The sequence below is a fragment of the Phocoena phocoena genome, chromosome 4 (genome assembly GCF_963924675.1).
Source record: "Phocoena phocoena chromosome 4, mPhoPho1.1, whole genome shotgun sequence".
Lineage (NCBI taxonomy): Eukaryota > Metazoa > Chordata > Mammalia > Artiodactyla > Phocoenidae > Phocoena > Phocoena phocoena.
In genome coordinates this window covers 59,878,229-59,896,917 of record NC_089222.1, presented here as the reverse complement: position 1 = coordinate 59,896,917, position 18,689 = coordinate 59,878,229, and the positions used below count along the sequence as shown (strand labels likewise).

At 39.1% G+C, this 18,689-nt stretch overlaps 1 protein-coding gene across 4 annotated transcripts in view; it reads right to left on the bottom strand.

The window, feature by feature from the left end:
• The window catches only part of FXR1 (FMR1 autosomal homolog 1), a 56,769-nt gene extending 39,178 nt beyond the window's left edge, over positions 1–17,591 (bottom strand). For 2 of the 4 annotated variants that reach the window (XM_065876563.1, XM_065876564.1), the window contains exons 1-2: positions 17,532–17,591; positions 454–506 (exon numbers count right to left, since the gene is read on the bottom strand). In XM_065876563.1, the coding sequence (XP_065732635.1) occupies positions 454–506; positions 17,532–17,582 (104 nt within the window). In that variant the 5' untranslated portion in view covers positions 17,583–17,591. Of the gene's footprint in view, positions 1–453; positions 507–17,531 lie in introns of those variants that run through there. The other 2 variants (XM_065876565.1, XM_065876566.1) reach the window with 1 other exon arrangement.
• Between the last annotated feature and the right edge of the window lie 1,098 nt (positions 17,592–18,689).

Sequence of the window (18,689 nt, the reverse complement as noted above, 5' to 3'; positions counted from 1 at the left end):
TAACCAAGCCCAGAACACAGTCTTTAACGTTTTTAGCACAACTTACCTAACCTTTACAATATCTATACAACTTTTTATTATTCCTTATGAATAATCAATTAAAGACAGCCTAATACTTATCTACAGCATAATTTCAAAATTCTGCGTTTTTAAGAAGCATATTATAATCCCATTCGTGCCGTCTATTTTTGCAAAAACTACTTACTGATTCACGTCCACATGTGATTTGACAAAGAAAGGGGTCCTGGAAGAAGTGCCAAGTGAATTGTGAGCAGAAAACCAGGTGAAGTCACCAAAAACTAAAATTATTTGAACTCAAAAAGATAATCAAACCAAAGACCCCCACCCAAAAGCACACTCATTTTCCACTGGCAATAGAAACAGCCAAAAGCAAACAGTTTGGCACTACCAATCTTCAAAATTAGGATCTCTATCAATAAAAAAATAACTTACTTGTTCTCAAAAACAACTGTGAGAGAGTCTTCATGAACATCTTTGATAAATCCCTATAAAGAAATTAAAAGGAAATAAATATTCAATTAAATGTTACATTAACTCTAAACCACTATATTAGAGCTACAAAAATGACATGGAGTACTAATAATAACCCAGAGCTTGGAATAGGCTAATCTGGGTTTGATTTCCATCTCCATCATTCATGAGCTGTTTGACCTTGGCAGTTACTTAACCTCTCTTTCATGATTACAAATGACATTAAATAACACTGTACTACTGTCAATCAGAAGAGCAATGTTCTCAACCTTAGCCAAATGCTTACACACTCTGAACCACTTGGTACTCAGCAAAAACTTTTCTGAAACGTCTTTATCATACTACACTCCATAATGTACACTATAAACTAATTAAATACACACACTTGCAGTACTTGGTTAAAACATGGCAAAAATGAGTACATCTGTTTACCTCATCTACCTCCCAAAATATTTAAACACTATGTGTCAGATATTATTTTAAGCAAATTAGCAAACCAAAGACTAAGAAACAAACTGATGGTGGAAAAACCAAAAAGCAAACAGATCAGCACTGCCACCCCAGAAAATCTTTGGAACTGAATAAAGTCTTATAGAGGAAAAGGTAACCGATGAAGCTGAAAATAAAATCATTTTATTTTCAATCACCAATCACAGAATGTATATAAGTCATGTATCTAGCCTCTCAGTACCCTCCTCCCACATTTGCTACTAAATTTTATGATTCTGTAATTTGGCCTTGATCTCTCTCCAGCGAGAAATGCCTGTGGTCAACTTGTGTATTATGGGAAATTTCAATGCATATATCTTCATGTGAGGTCTAAAACTCAAGATACTTTCAAGAATGCTATAGTTGGGGTTTCCCTGGTGGCACAGCAGTTAAGAATTCACCTGCCTGCCAATGCAGGGGACGTGGGTTCGATCCCTGGTCTGGCAAGATCCAACATGCCAGAACAGCTAAGCCTGTACACCACAACTACTGAGCCCATGTGCCTAGAGTCTGTGCTCCACAACAAGAGAAGCCACCGCAATGAGAAGCCTGTGCACCGCAAGGAAGAGCAGCCGCCGCTCACCTCAACTAGACGAAAGCCCGTGTGCAGCAACGAAGACCCAAAGCAGCCGAAAATAAACTTATAAAAGAAATATAGTGGCTGCCAGAAAATTTAAAGTAGCTCTTGCCTTGCAATTCTGAAGACATTTTTTGTTCTTCTTTCTCCTCCCAAAGCTAAAAAACTAAGAGCTGCCATCTAGTTCAAGTTGTGATTATCTGATCACGCTACAACAATGACTTCCTGGCCAGTTTCTCTATTTCTACTAGTTCATCCGCACATCTACTTTCAGCAATCATTTTGGTCAGCACTTTCATAGTTCTGTTACCAGCAAATCCATCTCTATTATACCCTTGCCAATTGTAAGGACTATTTTCATAACCTAAGAATTACCAAATTCATGAATATCAGAGTAAAACATCTTTCCATCATAGATTAGTCATATTTATACTTTCACTAACATTTTCTAGTCCTTCACAAACAATTTTCATAGTTTGAAATGTTTCATTAATCTTTATCATTTCTGTATAATTTATACAGCATAAGTGCAAATGAGAGCTCCAAATCACTGGGAAATTCTACTCGTTATAATAAAAAGGTTTTTTCCTATCTAAAAATCAGTGCTTATACTGCTCCCCACCCCCACTTTACATCCACCACAAACATCAGCATCATCTTTGTCTGGGTGCACACACTGTTCACACACTTTAAGAAAAAATACAGCTCTGGAACCTACTCTTATTGCTAATATCTTTCAGGCATCAGATTAAACAAGCTAAAAACGTGACACCCAAATAAAGTGTATTTGGACTGTAGTGAATAATCAGAAAACATGTTCTAATCCCCAAACCCTAGATTCTAGGGATAAGGGGGTTCTAATGGCCAGATCGCTATAAAATTGATGCATTTGATACAGGACACAGTCAACACTTTTCAATTCACCAGAATAATGGCAGGTCCCTATATACTCAAGAGATGGAAAACGGCAGGGTTATGTCTTTGCCAAAATGTTTTGAAAGTCAGGAGACACCAAATAACAATGGCAACATTTTCCTGCACATGGTGTGGGTGGAGGGCGGGGGGGGGGGGGTGGCTTTATGACTAAGTCTCCATAACTTCTGTCCTTCTCGTTAGTCCAACCTTTGGGGATTTGGTCTCTTTTCCTATTCATACTCATCTGGTCCAGAACCCGTATTTCTTAGAATACTATGACATTTCTTTTTCTTCTCCCCATACAGCTACAAACATGGAAGCCCAAGCCATCATAAAATGGTCCCTTAATTTGTTCATTCACAAAGCCTGGTATATGTTTATACTTGAAACTCTTAACTATAATTTAAAATTATAGATAAGTAACAAGGCACTTTAACATATTTAAAGTGTAATCAAAATATCTTAGAATGCTATCCCTGACAAAATAACAAACAGCATCATACAATAAAAACCCAGGAATGCCAAAAATGATGTGTAAATTAGGAGTAAGGGAGGAACAGAGGGAATAGCAGGAATCTCTGAGCCCTGGAAGCACTAACTGAAGAATTTTTTTTTTTCAAAACCAATCTAGCCTAAAATAAAAATGTAAAAAGAAAACCCAAAGATTTAGTAAGGTGGCAAGTTAACCAAATTAGCTTTTCTAGCTAAAAATAAGCACTGGAAAATAAAACAGACAAAAAAATATTCTACTAACAGCAAGGTCCTAGAAATGCCCTCAACAACAAAAAAATGTACACGACCTATGTGCAGACATCTGTGAAACTTGACTAATGAATAGAAATAGACTATTTAGGGAAACGTAAAGCACTCTTGATATTTTAAAATTTTCAACATGCCCCTAAATGGGATCCTACTAAAACACAAAGGAATGTGTAATTCTGTTGAGGGAACAGGAGTTAACCTTAATAAAATTACATCAAAGCCTATCTTAAAAACAAACAAGAAGGCATTCAGTAAGGCAACTTTTAAATGGGGGTAGAGAATAATGAGAAAACATTATCCGTACCAAACACTGAAAGTTATTTTAAAGCTACAATAATCAAGACAAAAAAGACAAGGTGCTTGGCAATTTTGAGGTGGGAGCTTCAACGGCCTGTGGAAAGAACAAGGTGCATTCCAGATATCTGCCTAACTTAAACACACATTTTTGAAGTTACAGAACACTACAGCTGAAAAGAATGTTTTTCAACTCGATGAGGGTAGTCACAGGGAGAAAAAATCCTATTGATAAGCAATAATACACATGGTATGAATGAACTTCAAGAACTGAAAGAATGAGATTATAAATAAAGTCAGAACAGATGGCTGTGGGAAAACCACTCCAAAGAGAAACATTATTTCTTCTACAGACCTTCCAGATCCCTCATTTTAGAGAAAGAGAAGCTGAAACTATATACATCTATTATAGCCCCAAAGTTTTATTCCCTAGGAGGTTGTAAACACTGAATTTAAAACCTCATCTTCTGGGAGTTTCCTAGTAGTCCAGTGGTTAAGAATCGGTCTTTGCTATGCAGGGGATGATGGTTCAATCCCTGGTCTGGGAACTAAAATCCCACATGCCTCGGGGCAACTAAGCCCACACCAGGCAACTACTGAGCACCACAACTAGAGAGAAGCCCAGGGACCACAACGAAGACCTGACACAGCCAAAAAATAAATGAATGTATGTTTTAAAAAAATAAATAAAACCTCATCTTCTGTCTGGAACTCTTTTCAATTAAATCATTATCAATTAAATGACAAAATGCTTTTGCTAATTCACAGCTTTAAACTCTAAAAGGTTACGTCTGGCAGCAACACTATTATGAAGAAATAAGGCACCATTCCTAAAAAGCCTATTTAAGGCAAAGTCCCAGAACAAAATATCAAAATCTAATTTACAACTGGAAAGGCAGCTACCTTGTTTAATATACTAATCAATTTATCAGAGGCTTTGCTTAAGTGATGGCTGAGCAATCTACAGAGATCCATGAATCCCTCTGAGAACATTCCCACTAAACTCATTAGGAACGTATCATCCTAGTCTAAAAAAAATTCCTTTGAAAAGTATCATTTCAAATTCATCTGCTACTTCAGATTTTTCAAAAATCCACTAATGACCTCCCATTATTACAATTCATTACAACACTAAATTCACATATCTTACAAAGGGGGAAGTAGAAACTTAAAAAAACTTAATACTGGGACTTCCCTGGTGGGGCAGTGGTTAAGAATCCGCCTGCCAACGCAGGGGATGTGGGTTCGAGCCCTGGTCCGGGAAGATCCCACATGCTGTGGAGCAACTAAGCCCATCAGCCGCAACTATTGAGCCCGCACGCCGCAACTAATGAAGTCCATGTGCCTAGAGCCTGTGCTCCGCAACAAGAGAAGCCACCGCAATGAGAGGCCCGCACACCTCAACGAAGAGTAGCCCCTGCTCGCCGCAACTAGAGAAAGCCTGTGCACAGCAATGAAGACCGAACACAGCCAAAAATAAATAAATTTATATTAAAAAAAACGTAATACTCAGCAAACTACTACCAGAAGTCAGACAGCCTGAATCCTCAAAATGAGGTTTAAAGTGGAAGCCCATACCCAAAAACCCAACACTTACACCCTAAAGCTGTAACTCTTAAACCTCAAAATTCTTGTTAGAATAGTTTACTGATTGCCAATAGACTGAGCAAAAAAGGCCAGCAAGACACAGAACAAGCTTCCTAAATGGAGGCTATGTTTTCAATGACTCTTATCTCAAGTGGTAAAAGCAAGGATTCATCAGGAATCAAACCTCTAGTTCACATTTATTCTCCTAAGCAAGCAAAAAGTTCTCACAGTCACATTACTGCCTCCTTCAGACCTGATCAAGTATTCTTATATAATTTAAGATCTACTCCAGTTTTTCTCTTTGAAGTCTTTCTCAGGATCACTGGTATGACATTTAAAAATTTTATATTTATTTGGCACAACAGTCAAATAAATTTTAGTTCCCTTTTCCAATGTATTAAGACATTACAGTTGATGGCTCAATTACTGAAGCAGATTTGTGATAAAATGCTGTATTTCTAAAAATAAACTGACAGAGAACAGACTTGTGGTTGCCAAGGGGGAGGGGGGGTGGGGGAGGGATGGATTGGGAGTTTGACATTAGCAGATGCAAACTATTTTATACAGAATGGATAAACAACAAGGTCCTACTGTATAGCACAGGGAACTATATCCAATGTCCTGTGATAAACCATAATGGAAAAGAATATGAAAAATATATATACGCATAACCAAATCACTGCTGTACAGCAGAAATGCGTTGTAAATCAACTCCACTTCAATAAAATAAAATTTTTAAAAAATAAATAAAAATAAACTGTTTAAAATAAATTCTCAGAACATTAAGAGGCACTGGAATCAGTTTGTTAGATCCTGTAGGGCCTTTCCTCTGACTGGGTAAACTCTCCATTTTCCCAAACTCCACAGTTAAAATTTGCTGCTGTGGATAAATGTAATTACAAAACCATAACCCATGAAAAAAGAAAAGTTAATAGCATAATTTATGCAAAATTCGCCTCAGGTTTTTGTTTTTCAAGAACTGACAAAATGGATGATGACTTGTTATTCTTTGATCAATTATCAGTTTGTTTAGTGATTCATTCTCTGGCCCCAGTCTACTTTCCCAGCCCATCAATTCTAACAATTCTGCATCCCTGCAATCAGGATGCTTCCTACAATTGATGGCATCTTAGGATAGCCAATAGCTGAATGGCTGCCAGGATATAAATGTCACTGTTAAGCATGCTCAAACTTGGTTTGCTTGCAATTTTCTGTGGCACTTGATTGCAACCCCTCAATAGTTCATTCAGCAAACCAATGAAGTAACATTTTAGGAAGGATTTAGGTTTCTTACCAGAAGGTTGTTCTGTTGACACCTTCTGATAAAATCAAGAAAGCACCAGCATCAAAACTTGCAGAGTGGGTGAAAATTCTTGGAAGAAAATCCTGGAGATAATAGAGGAGAGCTCTTTTAAAGTATGCTTGCAACATCAATGCTCTCCATGGCACTGAGGAAGATATTGTGAGAAGAAACACAATCATCTGAACCTGAAAATGTTTTATTCAATTTATTTTGCTTCTATTTTCCTTATGTATGCAAATGTTTAAAAATAATCTTTCAGGTGATATAGAAAAGAATTTTAAAAGATAAAACTACCACTCATAAATCAATTGGCAACATTTCTTCTTTTTTAGTGCCTCTTACAACTGATGCCATTTTATTTTTTTATTTTTTTTTGGATGCCATTTTAAATAAAATGAAATTGTATGGCTCTTCCACTGATTTCCCAAATCTACATATGGAAAAATAACCTGTTCCCTGGACTCTAAAACCCAACTTCCAATTACACATCTCCACCCATGGCTTACTTTTATACCTAAAATCAATCAACGTGTCAACAGTCAGTATCATCTGCTGTCCTGCTTTTGCACTCTACACATGTATGATCCATTTTACAGGATTAAAAAAAAAGTGAATACGGCAAACTATTTCTTAATCAGGGTTCTATGAGAATACAGCCCAATCACTAAGTCATTCATTGTGTGTAATGAACTTCTCTCCCATGCATCTAGAATAGTACTAGCCATGCACAATCCTTGGAAGAATTGAGAAAACGGTGTTCCTCTGCTTTATAGTTCAGATGAAAAACTATAAGGTTGAGAAAACTGACTTAGGGACTCCCAGACCTAAGCAATTTTACACGAGTCTCAGTCTGCAAACTGAAGGAGTTGAAGCTTCTTAAACTAAGGTAATTCCTAGGCACTCAAAGGTGTGCCAAGAGTACTTAAAGCCTCTCCTTCTCCCCCCCCAAAATACTACGGTTAATCTTCCTGGAACTTTTATGTCAAGTAATTTAAAGAATTTAATAAACACTTTATGTTTCTGGACTGTGTATACATTTAACAGATAAAGAAAGAACTCCTTATTAGGGAAAGGGAAAAAAACACTTACTGAGCAATACAATACACTGGTTTTACTGTTAAGACTGGTCTCAGGTCCACTACTTACTATGCAGTAGGTAAAAGAGAGGGCCCAGAGCAGTAAGGTAAGGAAAATAAGACTCTTTTAACTGGCTTTACTTGCCCAAAAGCAAGTCACAATGTCCTCCTTTAGGAACTCTTTATGGTCTTCCCAGAGCACCCCAGAGACTTTTTGGAGCAATTCTCAGAAGGTTCTATCAATCCTGAATGGGACCCAGCTCTCCTAGATGGTAGACTTCCTCCCATCCCAATCTTAAAAGTGAGGAAGATCTGGCTGATGAGTACAGTACCTAATTTCCCCATGTGCAAACAAAAACGAAACAAAAAAAAACTTTAAAACAGAGAATTATTATTTAATACATGGTGCAGGCACAACTGCCTATGATATTCAAAATAAGACTTGATGTAGTAAATATGAAATAAATAAAACACTTTAAGAAAACCTAAAGAACTGTATGTATAATCTGGACACAGGCTGTCTTAACCAGGCTGGAAACCCTGAACCCTTAACAGGGAAAAAGTACTTCAGTATGTAAAAAACAGAACTTCTCTATGGCCCAGGATACCAGAGAGTTAAATTATAGATGGGGAGGGGGTATTCATATAATGAGTCCTAAGAAATCTCAAAAAGCAAAAAATGACATCCCAGAAGGAAAATGGGGAAAAACAAGTAATTTATGGAAAAGCAAATCCAAATGGCCAACAAACATTAAAATTCACATGTGGGGATTTGCAAATCAAAGTTGCAACCTTTACATCCAAGAGATTCACAAAAAATCAAAGATTATAATGCCTATTTCTGGCAAGGATGTAATAAAAAAAAAAGCTGACATTCATCAATTGAGAAAATACAAAGTGTTAAGCTTTTCAGAATGCAATCTGTTAACATTTATTAGAGTTAACAGGTAAAAGTTCCCTTCCACCAAGCTATCTCACTCTTTGAAACCTATCCAATGGAAACACACATGGAGCAGAAAAAAACTGAAAACAAAATGTCTATTAACTAGGGAATGGCTGGATTTCACAGTAATTCTTATGGTGAAATATGTAACCATTAAAAAATAAATTACACTCCAACAGAAAATGGCCAAGATGTAGATTATCTTATTTTTATAGAGCAATACTGAAAAACACCTACATTTGTATCTGAATGTGTATCTATGTACATTCTGAGTATGAAGAAAAATCTGGCACAATGTATACTTGGCTATAAACAGGCTACCTAAATGGATTGTGAATGAGAGATCATGTGGAAAAGGGAAACGAAGGGAAAAAGAAAAAAATTTACAATAAAGCAAGTCTGTAGATGCTTATACATATGTATAAAATTACACACTTGCATATGCATGTATAAATATTTTTAAAGAGTTGAGATTATCCTTAATACTCTGTCAATCTGCACTATTTCCATACAGCACATATATACACACATTACCACTCCCCACATCTTTTTAATTTTTCCATCTCTAGTGATCTCAAATCCACATTCTAAGTAATAAACTCGTTTGTTTGATGTTTACATACAACACCTAAAAGATCTGGGTTGTTATTTGATTCCAGTAACGAGCACATTCAAGACTGTTGCAATCGGGCTTCCCTGGTGGCGCAGTGGTTGAGAGTCCGCCTGCCGATGCAGCGGACACGGGTTCGTGCCCGGTCCAGGAAGATCCCACATGCCGCGGAGCGGCTGGGCCCGTGAGCCATGGCCACTGAGCCTGCGCGTCCAGAGCCTGTTGCTCCGCAATGGGAGAGGCCACAGCAGGGAGAGGCCTGCGTACCCCAAAAAAGACTGCTGCAAACAAAAATTTTCTTAACTTCAAACAATACACGCTTTTTTTTTTAAAGGACCTACATCTATGTCCGGAAATTATTTCCAATCAATGGACACATGTTCTACAAATAAACTCCACAAATTTACTAATTACATTATGTATTACAGAAATTATTGCATCATTATGGAGTATGTTCTTTTAAGGAAAAAAATAACTCAAGGCAAGCCTTCAGCATCCCTTAGTACTGAACATTTAACTGTTCTGAATAAAAAATGACAATGAAAATGTGAGGATTTCCTAAGAATACATAAATATCTACTAATGCTTACATACTAGTAATGTTCTTGGCTTATTAATTTCACAAGTTTATAATATCCAACAGTTCCTGAAATAGAAAGACTCAGAGGTTTCAAATGGCCACACAAAAACCATAATGACTTTCCTGTTGCCAAGAGTTGAGTTGGAAGTTCTCTATAATTCTATATATGCATAAAGTTCTGGGACATATCTGAGCTTGACCAGGATCAATGTATAACCCCTCAAAAAAAAATTTAAGTTCAGTTTGAATCAAAATCAGAAATAATTTAGTTTTGTATATATGCATTTATACAAATATTAACAAGTCAAAAGAGTGTCTCGAAACCAAGAATGACTGATCTATTTGTTCATTCAACAAATATGTACTGAAGGTCTACTAATGAACTAACTATACATATCAAGTCACTGGAAAACTTAAGACTTGAAAATAACCTGGAAAACTATTAAAGCAAAAAGCTATGAAACAAGAAAAGTTCTACTTTTTTTTTTTTTTTTTTTTTTTTTTGGCCACGCTGTGCAGCATCAGGATCTTAGTTCCCCGACCACGGACTGAACCCCTGCCCCCTGCATTGGGAGCACAGAGTCTTAACCGCTGGACCACCAAGGAAGTCCCAAGAAGTTTTACTATTATTAATTAGCCAGAATAAGAAAGGCACGGAGATAGGAACCCAAAAAATGAGATTCCTGATTCTGAAGAAATACTGACAGGGAAATGCCATGTTGCTTTGCCAACAACAACTATAAATTTCATAGTTATTACTGGGGAGACCTCTACTCATGCTCCCAAAAAAGCTAAGCAAAAAATGCTGAGGCTATAGTATGGAAGACAAGTTATAACAACTAACATTTAACTTAGATTTAACTTTGGTTCAATGTTGCCATGGCTATCAGCCTCTTTAATGTAAGGAAAAATAAACTGAAGAGACTGTTGTTCGTGTAAATAGATATTACACGTACAGATTAACAAAAGTAATGCTTTGCATTACTTAATTTTGTTTTGCTCAAGCTATCCTTTATTTGGTCCTAGAAAATTTAGATTTGATCCTAGAAAATTTTACACCAGCGTCACAATAGAATTTACTACTATTAGCTAAACATCTGCCAAAGAATTTTCTCAAGCCTTTTGATAACTACTTTGCCACACCTTAAAATTTGAACAGGACGTTTCATACATATACATATATAAAAAAGCATTTCAAACATTTCCCAAAATACCTTACACGTAACAAACACTATAAAGCTAACAATTAAGGATGGTATAAATCACAACTATCCAGCACAAATTATAATTTGAGCCATGTCTAGTTTTTAAATTTCTAAGTATATTAAAATAAGTAAAAAGCAACAGGTGAAGTTAATTTTAATAATTTTAACCCTATATATCCAAAATATTATTTCAACATGTAATCAAAATTTTAAAATTGCAGTCTTACATTCCTTTTTTCATACTAAGTCTTTGAAATCTAGTATAACTTTTACAATTAAAGCACATCTTAACTCAGGCTAGTATATTTCAGCCCCATGAGGAGTGGCTACCATTGGAAAGGGCAGATTTCTGTAATGTGAAGCAAAGCTCAAATCATTTCTCCAGGAATCCTCCCAATTCAGTCCTCTTGACTCCCACTGTATTGATCAGAATTTATAATTAATAATTTGATAAGCCATATTCGTACTTGGGGGAAAAAAAATCACATAATGGTTAGAGATCAGGCTCTCTGAAGTCCCAAACATCATTATGAATCTTGAATCAGCCTATTAATTTTATGGATAGATTCGCTTAGCCTCACTTTCCTCAACTGGGGTAACATTATCTCTTTCACTGTGACTGAGAGGACTAAGTAAGATAAATTCATGTAAAGTACCTACACAGTCTGATAGTCTGAGTGCTCAATAGATAATAGCTGTTATTGTTGTTAGAGCTAGATAGGACCTTAGTGAACTAACAACCTAGCAGATTCCACCACTTGATAAACTGTCAAAAGAAATCCAAGTGCCTCATACTGCGGATGAAAAACCTAAGCCCTCACCAACTAGCTAGTACGAGAATTAGGGGTCAATCATAGAATACACACTGCTCTTCAACTACAAAAAAGCAAGTTTGCTACATCCTTAACACTGTGATAGAGAATTCAGTTCTTGAGTTGTTATTATCCAGTCAAGTGTCTGCCTTGTCTTCCTAGCTAAAACATAAGCTTACTGCCGTGAGACTTCCTTTGGCGAACTTCTCAAGCTATGTTGAACTAGGTAACTGGAAGTGAGAAGCCCTGGCGTTAAATCTCATTTCAGCTACAGTGTAACTGGAACGTTATTTAATCATTATTGTCAGTTTCCTAATATGTAAAATGATAAAAACACATACCTCATGCAGTCCCTGAGAGAACAAAATCAGGAAGTACATGTACAAGCCTCAAAGAATACACAGTAAACAGATAATAGTAATAGTAAACAGATAATAGTAAACTATTTTACTCGCAGAATACACACAAATATCTGAAGATATAAAAAATATAAAGGTGCATAGAAAGAAAAATATGGAAAAAAGTATGTTTTCTGTAAGTAAAGCCAAGGCCTTGACAACAAATTCTCTAGATAGGTAAGATTACGGTTTGTTTTTTAAAATAAATTTATTTATTTTGGGTTGTGTTTGGTCTTCGTTGCTGCACACGGGCTTTCTCTAGTTGCGGCGCACAGGCTTTCTCTAGTTGCGGTGCACAGGCTTCTCATTGCAGTGACTTCTCTTGTTGCGGAGCACAGGCGTGGGCTTCAGTAGTTGTGGCACATGGGCTCAGTAGTTATGGCTCACAGGCTCTAGAGTGCAGGCTCGGTAGTTGTGGCGCAGCATGTGGGATCTTCCTGGACCAGGGTTCAAACTCGTGTCCCCTCCACTGGCAGGTGGATTCTTAACCACTGCGCCACCAGGGAAGTGCCGAGATTACAGTTTTCTTTCTTTGCTTTTGTGTTTTCAGATTTTTCATTAATTACACATTGTTCTTGTAATACAAAAACAAAACTTCACAGGCAAAGTATTTAAATTTAATTTTTAAAAATTAGGGCTTCCCTGGTGGGGCAGTGGTTGAGAGTCCGCCTGCTGATGCAAGGGACACGGGATCGTGCCCTGGTCTGGGAAGATCCCACATGCCGCGGAGCGGCTGGGCCCGTGAGCCATGGCCGCTGAGCCTGCGCGTCCGGAGCCTGTGCTCCGTAACGGGAGAGGACACAACAGTGAGAGGCCCGCGTACCGCAAAAAAAAAAAAAAAAAAAATTAAGTGGCCTTTTCATTTAGTTAAATCCTAGTTCTTTTACATATTTAAAAAACTGCATTTTAAAACATGTACAACTAACAATAGCTTCGTAACATCTGCAACTGTATGTTCTTAACTTAATAGTGTCCCTGGTAAGAGAGCAACCATCTTTTCCTCAATTACTAATCTCCACAAAGAAATCAACAATATTCTACACTAACCTGAAGTCAGTACATTTTCAAAACACAACTCCTTTATTGTAACTCTACAGAACATCATCATTAGCAATAATAAACCTATTGCATAATTTACTCTCAAATTTCATTTAAATATTAAACTAAAGCAAAAAGGAAATATTACAAATATTATAGCACTTTAAAATGTTCTATAGTTGATCAATTACACAGTCAAAACCAGAAATCATGGAGCTCTAAAAGTAATTCTATCTTCTACAGAGAAGGCCTGAAAATTCATTCAGCCATCTTAGAGATCACACATTTCCCTGGAACACCATGGAAACTTTCCTCTCCAAGAGCCAGAAATTGAGTGACTTACTTTCAACTTCTATTTAAAATTATATTCTGCTCACGGCTATGCAAGCTGCAATGCTATTACAAAGCTTAAAATCATATACATCAGTTAAAAAGCATTTTAATGACCCCAAATGGGCACAAGGCTTTTTTGGGGTTAACGAAAATGTTCTAAAATAAGATTGTGGTAATGGTTACACAGCTCTGTAAATACACTACCAGAGAATGTAAATTCCATCTGAGAGCTTTAAAAAGGAAACAAAAAGAAAAAAGGCATCTTAAATGACCAGTAGTATAAACCCTATGATGCCTCACTCCAGATAAAAAAGGCTATAAAAGCGAATTTTTATATAAAATTACATCCCCCATCAAGTGCTTAATTACCATATTTCCCATTCTTCCCAACCCCTATAGAGTTATCTGGCTTCAAACAAGAGTGTATCAAGTTTTTATGTCTTTAACTACCATAGATCCACTGTTAAGTAAAAAGTGCAGGATGCAGAACAAAGTATTTAGTATGCAATCATTTGTGTAAATATTTGGGGGGAAAAAAGAAACTATCCTATTTTGGGGTTGAATCTTCTTCACCGGTTCCAATTATTTTGTGCAATTAAGTTTCAGTTCCACTAAAAATCTTTAATCAATATCTGTAAGCGCACTGCCTCAAGCATGATGATACTGGCTACTAATCCCATGACTTTGAAATTCTTCAATGGCAATTCGCATTTACAGCCAAGTGTGCTGGGGGTGGGCAGGGCAGAGAAAAGGGGAGAAAATGAGGAGGAAAATCACAATCACCTGTATATTGAAAACCACCATTGAAAGAAAAGAATACACCAAAATGTTACCTGCTGTTATCTCAAGGCAACTTCTGGTTTTTTCTGATAGTTTCTAAAATCCCTCACTGACCATGTATTATTTTTAAAATTAAAAAAAAATTACTTAAAATAAAATTACTTCCACACTAAACAAAAGCCAAACTGAAAACTCTACACAGTATCTGTATGATTCTATGTTTAGGACATTCTGGAAAAGGCAAAACTATGGGGACAGAAACCACCCCAGGTTCTGAGGTTGTGGAGAGAGGATGACTGCAAAGGGGCAGGACAGAAATTAAGGGGATGGTGGAACTATTCTATCCCTCCATGCTAGTGGTAGTGGTTACACAACTGTTAGCATTTATCAAAGCTCACATAACTGTATGTCAAAAAAGATGCACTTTACCATATGCAAATTAATCTCAAAAAAATTCATTAAATTAATAAAACTGCTTCTGCGGTGAGCCAATATTTTTTCCAAGCGGACAGTTTCATGGGATAAAAAATACTGTAGGGCTTCTCTGGTGGCGCATTGGTTGAGAGTCCGCCTGCCGATGCAGGGGACGCGAGTTCGTGCCCCGGTCCGGGAGGATCCCACATGCCTCGGAGCAGCTGGGCCCATGAGCCATGGCCGCTGAGCCTGCGCGTCCGGAGCCTGTGCTCCGTAACGGGAGTGGCCACAACAGTGAGAGGCCCACGTACCGCAAAAAAAAAAAAAAAATACTGTAGACTACTGAACTACTTCAAAAGCCTCATTTTATACAAAAGACTATAGCCCAGGGATATTCGGTCAAGGGTACATTGCTAGACAACATTAAGTAAGCTGAAGTATGTACAGACCTAGAATTCCCATGTGTTTAACTTCAAATGCACGGCTCCTTCCACTTCATCATGCTCACTCTTCCAGAGTTCGAAGACCGTAGTTTACACATAGTGCATGTACAAATGGAATATGGCAGGACATAAAATTCCAAACGTTCAAGTGCTATCTCAGTAGAGACAACGTGACTAGGGTCCTTCCCAACCTCTGCCAAAAAACCACCTTACTTTACTTTGTTAGGCAAAAATGGGTAATGGAATCCAAGTCTCTTTAAGAATCAAGCAGATTTTGTAGAGTATGGATAGGTATCAACAACAAATACTTTGGAGTTCCAAAATGGCGGCATTTGATTCGTGAATTGCCAAAAGCAAAATAAAACAACAAAAAAACTTTGGGAAACCAAAGTAAGATGGTAAACAATCTTTACTAAAACATTCAAACTGACGATCTTATTCAACCTTATAAATTAAAAAAAAATAATAAATGTATAGCAGGTGAACAACATAAATAAAATACACTTGGATAGAAAGAAATGGTGTTGTATCTACCATCAACACGCTGAAAATAATTTGTTAAGGCAAAATAATCTTTTCTGTATTTCGATATGCCAGGAAAAAAATGCATACCTCCATTACACAAGAACTGAATAGCCAAATAGTAAAAATGATACAAATATGATGAACCTTATCTACCCTTGACAAGAAAAAGTATAAGCACATTCTTTGTGCATCGTGCCACAATTGTATCTGCTGTCGTTCAGAGAAGGCAGCCATTAGGTTTAAGAACAGAAGGGGACTTCCGTGGAAGTGCAGTGGTTAAGACTTCGCCTTCCATGCAGGGGGTATGGGCCGGATCCCTGGTAGGGGAACTAAGATCCCACATGCCTCTCAGCCAAAAAAAACCAAAACATAAAACAGAAGAGTGGTAACAAATTCAATAAAGACTTTTAAAATATGGTCCACATCAAAGAAAACCTTAAACAAATAAAGAACAGAAGTTAATTATCTACTCAAATTTTACTCAAGTCTTTCCTCTGACACCTAGTTGTAAACCTAGACTGATAATGTAACCAGTCACACATTAAAGGATTAAAGGACTCCTTTCCACCAAGCAGTCCCAGTTTTTACTTCATGCTAACCACCTAAGATTTAAACTTGTAAATACTTACGGAGATCCTTCAGAGCCAACCGTGATTCCCCACCATGCTATTACCAAGTGATAGCTAAACCAATTCCACATAGCTAATTAGCAAACTAGGAGAGGAAAAGCAACGCTGAAACTAGGAATTGTGACCACCTAGTTAAAAAAATTCTGTGCGGGATAAAAGGCACGCTGAAACGAAACCCAGAGAGAATACATTCTGCGTACTCACAATACTACTCCTGTATTAGGAGAAGGCCCTTCATAAAAATAGCCAGGACTCTCAAACATTTGAGATGCTGGCTTAGTGACACTGACTGACAGACAACAGCTGGGGAGATTTTGTATTGATCTTGTAACCTCGTGGCATACTTTGGGAGAAAGGGAGAATCCGGAGAAAGGACCGTTATAATGGCAAAACTAAACTGTAAGGATTTCATTTTCATCTATGTCACCCCTACACTGGAAGCCCCTACTAAATTCCTCTACTCTCGAATTCCTCTTCCGTTTTCCAGATCCGATCCCACAGTAATGCACCTCCTTCCACCCGATGGAAACAAAAAACCTCGGGGGGGTGGTCAACACCTTCCCAAAACACTGGGTACCAACTGATACAGAAACTAGTCGCCTCCCCACCTGTGTCTCCTTAATCCATTTCACATTTTAAATCTTAAAGCCTAGAACTCTCGCCTTTTCTTCCGTAATAGAGGAGCTAAGGCGCCGCCCAATTTCCCAGGCCGCAAAAAATATTTCTACCCGCCACATTTCAAGATTTTCTAGTTTTCTCTTCGATCCTAACCCTCAATCCGGCACCCGCTCCCCCTTCAGACACAGAAGTTTATTAGCTCGAAACCCTAGTACAAAGGTGAATTCCTAAGATTCCGCGAGGCGCCCCCCCCAAGGGGGTGGGGAGGGGTCGGAGCAGCGGGCCGAGGCGCTCCCGCTCGGCCCAGTCCGAGGGGCGGGGGAGCGGCTGTGACCACACAATCCCACCACCTCCTTTCACGACTGCCCCCAACCTCCCGGAGCTCGGGCCTGCTCCCAGGGAGCTCCCTGCCGCCATTCGGCTTCTCCTCACCGGCCCGCCAAGGGCCACACGAGCATCCAAGAAGAAGATTAATAAATAGGAATACGCAAAAGATATCCGACGTGTTGTTTCAAAACATAACGGAGCCCGGGCCCCCGAGACCGTTAAACCGCGGGTGGAGGGGGGAGAAGCGATGAACCTAGCGGCCTCGGGCTTTGGCCTAGCCGCCATTTTCGACCCCAAACCTCACTCTCCAGGACCACCAACCCTCCCTCAAACCGGCCCCAGGCCCCAGAAGACCCGACAAAGCGGCAAGAGGGTCGGTACCTTGTAGAAAGCCCCGTTGGAGCCGCGAACCTCCACCGTCAGCTCCGCCATGTTGGAACCGCAAAGGCCGCTGGGAAGAGATTCTAGAAACTTTCCAACCAGAGAGGAGGAGGGGGAGGGGCGTGAAGGAGGCAGGGGGAGGGACGGGGAAAACGGGGCGGGGACTGGGATCCCCCGCCCCACACCCCTGGGGTCTCACCGCGCAGTCCTGATTTTCCCAGCGGGATGCCCCCGCTGCTTACATCGCTAGCCCCCGGCTCCGCCCGCCGCCGCAACGTCCTGTTCGCCTCCCGACACAATCGCCCGACCTTGTTGACCCGCCCCTACGTCCCCGCCCCCCAGTGCCCGCAGCTTACCAGCCCCAGCCTGTGCGGGCTTCCAGCCAGCCGGGACTAAACTGGCCCGGCGGGCGCCGCCTGTCCCACGCTTCTGCGTTCTGCCGGTTTCGCGCATCCTGCCCTGAAACTTCCTTGAGGTGTTGGTAACCCTGAAGTAGCTTCCCCACCCAGAGAAGCCCCCACTCTGGGGGCTTCAGACGCCCACTGGCACAAACTTTGGGGGAAAGAGGGAGCCTCAAAATGGATATACAAAAAAAAAAAAAAAAAAATGGATATACAGTGGGCTGTAAATTCTCTCGCCTCGGTCTTAAAAAAAAAATCGGTGGCCTCCTCCTGACTCCACACTGTTCGGCCCCGCTCTCTCCTCACCTGTTACCACTTTAGCTGTTTAAAAAGTCAAACTAATTACGTCCAGTTCAACTTAGCTGTGTTTACAAGCCGCAGCAAAATGTAGGGGGTAATATCATTGTTAGAAGGTAATCAGGGAAACGAGAGAGAGGGAGAGCAAGTTTTCCCCCGCTGCAGTGAACGCGAACTTCCAGAAACAGGATAAGAGCAGAACCAATTTGGCTTTTCTACCAGAACCTGCAGCAGTACCGTAAGCGTTATGATTGAGATACTTTGAATATTTGTTTTAACAATAAAAGTTTTTCCCAAAGCAAGACCTTTGGAAATAATAGTGGAAGTATTCTTTTCTGTGTGTTGTCTTACCGTTTTGACAGAAAAACTCTGGAAAAGGATGCTCTGCTGGCACTCTACCGCCTCAAGGAAATGCCCACTGGCCTTGCCCTAGCCTTTCTGGGGAAAGGGGGCGGAGGGG